We start from the raw sequence: 7,989 nt of genomic DNA on the forward strand, positions 1-7,989 counted from the left end.
AAATATCAAACCACACTTCAGCAAATGGAAAAAGATCTGGAGTGCTTGGGAAGTATATAATTTCTTAGTTGGGAAGACTAGTTACAGTCAAAGTGAACATTGTGCCAAGGATCTCTTGTTTCAAAATCTTTCTGTGAGTATCCTAGATAAAACACTAGTGGGAATACAGAGCATGTTGTTTGAATATATATGGCATACAAAAAGAACAAGAGTGAGTGCAGATACTTTGTATAGACCTATTAAACAGGGTGAACTAAGGGTATGTCTATACTACCCGCCAGATCGGCGGGCAGCGATCAACCCAGTGGGGGTCGATTTATCGCGTCTAGTCTAGAGACGATAAATCGACCCCTGAGCACTCTCCCGTCATCTCCTATACTCCACTGCCACGAGAGGCACAGGCAGAGTCAATGGGGGAATGGCAGCAGTTGACTCACCGCAGTGAAGACACCGTGGTGAGTTGATCTAAGTACGTTGACTTCAGCTACATTATTCACGTAGCTGAAATTGCGTTACTTAGATCAATTCCCCACTTCCACCCTAGTGTAGACCAGGCCTAAGTATTCTAGGGTACTATTAAGCCAGCCAGCTCAAAGTAGTAGTGAATTGGGGGTGCTCTAACCCAGCCAACCACTGGGCCTTTATTGAACAAGAAAATTGCAGCAGTGTAAACACTTCAAGGCTACTACCGTGGATTAACAAAAAAAAAAAAAAAAGCATGCCCTCTAGAAATGTATACACCTCCTTTAGCAAATGCTACTCTGTAGGTTTGGGATAGGACTAGAGATAATGTACATTTTTTCCCCCTCACCAATGACACCCATTGCAAATAATCCAGATCTTAACCCATATTATGAACTAGAAAGCTTCAAAGGTTGGGAGAGCCATGGAATACACACAGTTGGCCAGCAATTCAGTAAAGAAATTGTCTATCTTATTTAGAGATCAAAACTAAGTTTAACTGACATACTCTTTCCTGGTACCAGTACTTTCAGGTCAGACATTGTTTCTCAACTTTCTAGAAAACCTGTTTTATATTAAAAGCTAACTTTAATAGAAGCTATGTGTATTGTCAGTTAGGAGACAAAACTTATAACTAATTGATATCAATCTTTGTACACAACTCTCCTAACAAAAAAAAAAAAGTCCATGTGAAACTCTGGGAAAAGGATGTGGCTCGACAGATTACGCCAGAGGAATGGGCTTTCATGTGGAAAAAAGGACCAGCAACCTCAGTCTGTAGCACAATAAAAGAAAATGTTTTTAAGATACTACATCAATGGTACCTCACGCTAGTCAGGTTTAAAAATATAAATAGATTGAATGGGACTAAATGCTGGAGAAATTGTGGTGAAAGAGGAGATTTTATGCATGTATAGTGGATTTGTCCAGTCATTAGAGAGTATTGGGATGCAGTTAGTAACCAAATATCACAAACTGTTGGATATTTATTACCAAATGGTCCTTTGGTAATCCTTTTAGGGCTCCCGAGTAGAAATGGTCACATAAGAGGAAATGTAGAATTAATTTCCCATCTGCTAATAGCTGCTCAGCTATTGGTAAAGAAAAACAGCAGTTGGTTCCTCTTCTTCCTCTAACCCCATTGTCTCCTTAGACTGTGAGCTCTTAGGGGCAGGGCCCATCCCTACTTGATTGAAAAGAACCTAGTACCATAAATAAATCACTAACAATAATAGTTTGAGCAGGGTATTTTATGCATGAGATGGCATGGAAGAAAGCACAAAGGAGCTTGTGGGAGTAATGGATAAAATCAGTGGTGACAGCCAGATGACCTATGCTTATTTACATGAGCATAATTATAGTTTATAATTTTTAAAAAGGTTATGATATTGCAGCAGTTTTTGCAGGTCTTGACTTCCAGTGGTAACGATTAATTTCTTCACCCACTAGGGTGATTGATGCAATAGTCTCTCTCTGTATATATTTTTCGTTTCTGCACTATAAAAGCTTACGTGTCATCTAATTATTGGATTCAGAGTAGCAGTCGTGCCTGTTCTTTTTGCTAATTATTGGAAATACTGTACGTACATGAGGTCAAGAAGTTATTAGCGAGGGCTTGTCATTTCAGCGCTATGTGTGGCCTCCTTACAGTAGAACTAAGATAGCAATTTCTAAACTGAAAATCACAGGTCTGAAGGTCCTGGGTTCTCTACCCATCGATGAAAGTGACGTCTGTATGCATGTTGAGGTGGAATCTTTACAAAGACAGAGCAAGAGAAACTATGAGAAAATCCATAGGTTCAGTGAAAGCCACAAACAGTATTGAGTGTTTAAATACATGCACATCTATCTAGCTTGGAGACTTTGACCTAAGAACCAAACCTAAGATTTAAATCTAAAGCCATTGAAGGCTGACACAGCCCAGCACGTTAAGTGCAGTGAAGTGTAAACTGCAGCAGAGAGGGAGCTATATGAACAGCCCTGGTAGGACTTAGTTATTTAATCTGGCTGCAGTTTCATATCCAACTTGCTTTCCTGGACAGAGAGAGAATGTAGTGTCGTAATGGGATAGACTGGGTATGTGTAAACAGATAGTCCTAAGGTAGGAAATCTAGATGGGGAGAAGAAGAGATGCTATTCTTGGAAGCCTGGGCACAGTCAAATCTATGTAGCCACAGAATATTTCTGATTAATCAAACAGATTTTAATTAAGGCAGAATGTATTTAATTATAACTTTGCTAGCTAATACGATTGAAAATAAGTCACTCCATGTTCTTGCCCAAAGAACATTTTGGTTGAAATCCTCAGCTGAGAGGAGTTTAGCAAATAGCTATTATAAATGTTAGAAAATGGACAATTTCCAAAGCTGGGAATGTATAGCTCATAATTGTGAAAATTACTTATGTAAATATCATTTCCTTTTAAAATCTCAGAACTCTAAAGCTAATGGTTCAAATCCAGCTCAGAGGTAAGAAGGAGCAACTGCCATTGAGTCAATGCACCTGCTCATAATTCACACCAGGCTAAATTTACATACATAAGGTTACTATTTCTGCTCTTGGATAACTCAGAATTACTCCTGATTTTATACTGTTGGTAGTGATTGGAGAATCATGCCCACTGGTGGAGTAGCCTCACAATAGGAGTACTTCTGGCTTTTAGCAACACTGAGGCTGTCTTATAACAAAACTCATGTAAATTACTTAGTCAGATAGACCAGAACTGTCTTTTCTGTGGCCAACTTCAACATTCGTTTATGGACTACTTGAGGTCTGTCATTCATGATGGAAACATTGGACCATCAAGCTTTATAAATGCAAGAAATAAATGGCATGCAAGTCCCATCTACACTAGAACATTGACTCAAAGCTGAGAACAGTTGCCAGCAGTAGGTTACTGACTTGGTGTTGAAACCAGTGTTATATTTAATTTTTAATGTAGATGAGACAAAAACATTTTTTGACATAAGAATGTAAGAATGGCCATACTGGGTCAGACCAAAGGTCCATCAAGCCCAGTATTCTGTCCTCTGACAGTGGCCAATGGCAGGTGCCCCAAAGGGAATGAACAGACAGGTTATCATCAAGTGATCCATGCCCTGCCACCCAATCCAAGCTTCTGGCAAACAGAGGCTAGGGACAACATTCCTGCCCATCCTGGCTAATAGCCATTGGTGGACCTATCTTCCATGACTCAATCTAGCTCCCTTTTGAACCCTGTTATAGTATTGGCCTTCACAACACCCTCTGGCAAGGAGATCCAGAGGCTGACAGTGCGTTGTGTGAAAAAATACTTTCTTGTGTTTTAAATCTGCTACCTATTAATTTCATTTGGGGGCCCCTTGTTCTTGTATTTTGAGGAGGAGTAAATAACACTTCCTTATTTACTTTCTCTACACCACTCATGATTGTGTAGACCTCTATCATATCCCCCCTTAGTCGCCTCTTTTCCAAGCTGAAAAGTCCCAGTCTTATTAATCTCTCCTCATACGGAAGCTGTTCTATACCCATAATAATTTTTGTTGCCCTTTTCTGAACCTTTTCCAATTCTAATGTATCTTTTTTGAGATGGGGTGACCACATCTGCACGCAGTATTCAAGGTGTGGGCATACCATGGATTTATATAGAGGCAATATGATATTTTCTGTCTTATTATCTATCCCTTTCTTGATGATTCCCACATTCTGTTCACTTTTTTGACTGCCGCGGCACATTGAGTGGATGATTTCAGAGAACTATCCACAATGACTCCAAGATCTCTTTCTTGAGTGGTAACAGCTAATTTAGACCCCATCAGATATTTAAAGGGTGTGGGGGGCTTCCAGTCTCCATAGGTAATGGATTGTCTACATTTGCGCTGCATAAGCCTCAGTATATCAGCCACAGCTCGACACCACCCGGGGAGGTAGTGTTACTATGTCGGCATAATGGAGAGCTTACTTCAGTGGCAGACCAATTTAAGCATAGACGCATGCACAACTAGATCAGTGCAAGGTGGTTTATGTCGACCTATCTATGTAGGGTAGACAAGGCCTAGGAGTAGCATTTCTTATTCCTTTCCTGATCACTCATGATCTGGCAAGGATGAGGTTAAAAAACAAAAAGCATGTAAAATCAGTGAGTTAATTTGGTGTCTTCTACAGGCTTTTTTGGTCCTAGTTACAATGTGGTGCTGATCCCTGATGTCAGCTGGAATTTCTCCATGTCTCTGCCCTAAAATGAGGTAGTCTGAGTCACCCTGTCCATCACTAATATTTCTCCATTAGCTGCAGAGCATTTCTCTCTCTTGGCCTTCTCTTGCCTGCATGATCATGGGTTAGAGACTTTTTCTTCTTGGTACTTTCTTGAGTGTCTGGTTAGATACCTTAGGGGTATCTGTACATACATACATCTAGTTGTCAATGGATATTCTATAGTACCCATCACTGTAATATCTAAACTCTGTTCTATCCCAATAATTTAGCCATTGAATAAGGGCTTGCAACACAACATGGACTAGGAATTTCTTTCCCCAGTGGTTTGTATTAACAGAGTCTTTTAGACTATAAAGTCCTCAGTTCTGTAAAGGATTTTGCAAACCATAGATGTGAAGTGCTATTCAATTACTACATACTATTTATTGTGATTTTTTTTTTTTTTTTTTTGTCTCTCGAAGCAGTTTTCAGAGTGGGCACTGCCAGGTTTGGGAGTGATTGCAAATGTGTTGGTTTCTGAAATGCAACACATTGGTCAGTCTGAATCACAAGAATGTTGTGTTATGAACTTTGTTTTCTGTTCTGTCTTTTCTCATCATGAGCAATATTAGATCTCCATAATGTTAACGACATCTGTGCCTTTTAACCACATTATTTTTTACTAGTTCACCAGAGATTTTGAAAAGATATTTAGAGCATATGATATGACTCAAGTTTCTCTTTGCTGATGTCCACTATATTTCCTGAACCCCCACTGACGAGGTTTAAAATTGTAGACTATCAAACTCTAGGAAATCATGACTTTGTCTGATAATATCAAAGCCTTGATATTCTACATGATAGCTTCTTTTCAAGATGAAATGAATGTACATGGCACAAACTGCTTAATAATCTCTCATTGGACTGATCAGTTTATAAATTTAATTCCTATTTTGTAAATGGAAAGCTTTGCTGAAATTAAATATGCAAATATGCCTTATTTGACTGCAAATGTTACATCACAAGCTTAATGTATTCTAATAGTCACATTCCATCTCGTACATATCTTGTGTCAGTCCATTATCTATTTTCAAAACAAGTGGGTCCTTGGATGTTTTTAAGGCAGCTGTGAGCTGGTGCCAGAATATTTTCTCTTTGTGTTCCTCTGGGCTCCATTTTAAATGGGTTTTCCTTTTCAACAGTTTTCTGAGTTTGCTGAATTTCTGTGACACACTGTTGGATCCGAGGTCTTCCAACACAACCATAATGAAAGAATCTTGATTTTCATTCAGGACCTGCTGTTCAGGAAAATCCAGTTCATATTGACACCAGCAGCTGTTTACAAAGCTGGGGGAGAAAACAAAAAGGACCTTATGACTATTCTCTATGCAATAGAAAATATTACCAAGTACCAGATGCCCCAGTTTGAAATCTCTCTCATGGTAACATATTTTAAACCCATTCATTTCTAGTTTTTCCAGAAAATTCTCTTTAGTCCAACTTGTGTCATTTTCACTGTATGAAATGAAGGCATCATACAACTTATTTTCTGGCCTCTTTTCGCTTTGTTTCCTTTTCACCATGCACGAATTCCAGCCCATTTTTCCAGGGTCCATCAAAATGCTAGATAAGCCTGTTATTACTGACATAGACAATATGGCTGTACAAGCTGTAATAGCCATTTGAACACCAATGGAACAATGCACTCCTTTTATCTGGTGGAAAACTGCATCTTAGATTTTCTCAGATTTGGTCTATGGATATATGTATTCACAAACCAGTGCAAGTCACAGTTACAGAAAAAATGTTTCCCTTGAACAGTTAAAACATTGAATTTTGTCAAATGCCCCAAAATGTCTTCCACTATCGTAGTAATGGCATTGTTGCTAATATCTAACTTAATCAAAGATTCTGGAAGCAACCTACTTTGTAGAAATGAGATCTTATTCCTAGATAAATTAAAATATTTCAATATTGGAAGAAATTTTCCAAGACGATCTGAAATCTCTGATACTAAATTTTGACTGATGTCTAGACTAGTGAGCAAAATAATTGGACTGGTAGGATCTATTTGGGTTATTAGATTTCCAGAAAGGTTAAGAGATTCAACTTTCTTCAGAGTTTCATTTAAAGACAACATTTTAAATTTATTTTTACTAATATCACATTCAGTTAAAGCTAGTGGGAAATATTCAGGAAAAAGACCTGTTATTTTATTATTTTGAATTTTAAACACTGTTAAATTGGATATAGATTTAAAACTAGGTAGTATTATTTTAATGTCACTGTTGCTTAAATCCAGATGCTGCAGAGAGGTTGATAAGTCAGGAAATTTAGAAATGGGTTATTACTAAGGTCTAAAAATAGCAATTCTTGCACATTACTGACAAATTATTGAGAGTTCTACAATACAACAGTTTGACATTTCTAAATGATTTACTTTCTCTGGCAGGCTTTCTATAAGTGTACCTTCTTGTCTTCTAATATATGAAATTGCAGCAATATGTATACTTCCAGGTTCAGTTTTGTCTACAACTGTTCCAGAGCTGTATGGATCAGTAGTATAGATGAACTGATTTCCCTGAATATATATCTTTTCTTAATCAAACAATTTTGCACCAAAACTTTTACTATTTGATTTATGCTTGTGAAAAACAAATCATTTATCTCAATTATTGAAGGGAGACACATAGTATCTAAATTGTTTATGGGATTGTTACTGATATTTAAAAACAAAAGCTTGCTGGATGTGAAATGACAAATGTTTCCAATATCTACATTGCTAATTGTTATTTTGTTGTAACTAGCATCAATAGACTGTACATTTTCCATTGGAAGAAAAAGGATAAAAAGTGACAATAGATCAATTTCCAGATTGTTGTGACTAATGTTCAGCTCTAAAATACTGTCCAGCTGATCTTTGCAAAGACTGGCATCCATTTTTTCGTGTCAGATCTTCCTCAGACAGTTTACAGTTTGCACTCCATATTTTGGCGTTCGACAGAAAGCATGCCATATCATAGAGGGTGGAAACAGAGTAATGTTTTTATCTAGTCTTTGAAAGTCCCGTACGCTTCACCTGAACTTGGAATGAACATTTAACAAGCCAGATGAACCTTTGGCATATTGCAGCCCTTCTGCTGACATAGAAGACTTCAAAGCAGTCTCTGATGATCTTTCAAAATATTTATAATGTGGAAAATCTGGGGTTTCATGTATTTGTAAGAATTTAGGTGAGATGCAAGATAAGGAATTTAATGCAACTGGTTGTTAAATGAAAGATTTACAGAAATACAGTTGAATAGATTCTCAAAGGCACCAGATTCAATTTCCTGAATCTGATTGTAGGAAATG

At 37.6% G+C, this 7,989-nt stretch overlaps 1 protein-coding gene across 1 annotated transcript; it reads right to left on the reverse strand.

Moving 5' to 3' along the window:
* Positions 1-5,635: 5,635 nt before the first annotated feature.
* LOC101941618 (toll-like receptor 2) lies at positions 5,636-7,283 on the reverse strand. Its single transcript, XM_065589573.1, is given in 3 exon segments — positions 5,636-6,342; positions 6,344-6,376; positions 6,378-7,283. Coding segments are annotated over 3 exon segments (1,101 nt in total). The 5' UTR covers positions 6,776-7,283; the 3' UTR covers positions 5,636-5,672.
* Between the last annotated feature and the right edge of the window lie 706 nt (positions 7,284-7,989).

This window comes from Chrysemys picta, chromosome 3 (assembly GCF_011386835.1).
Source record: "Chrysemys picta bellii isolate R12L10 chromosome 3, ASM1138683v2, whole genome shotgun sequence".
In the NCBI taxonomy this organism is placed as follows: domain Eukaryota; kingdom Metazoa; phylum Chordata; order Testudines; family Emydidae; genus Chrysemys; species Chrysemys picta.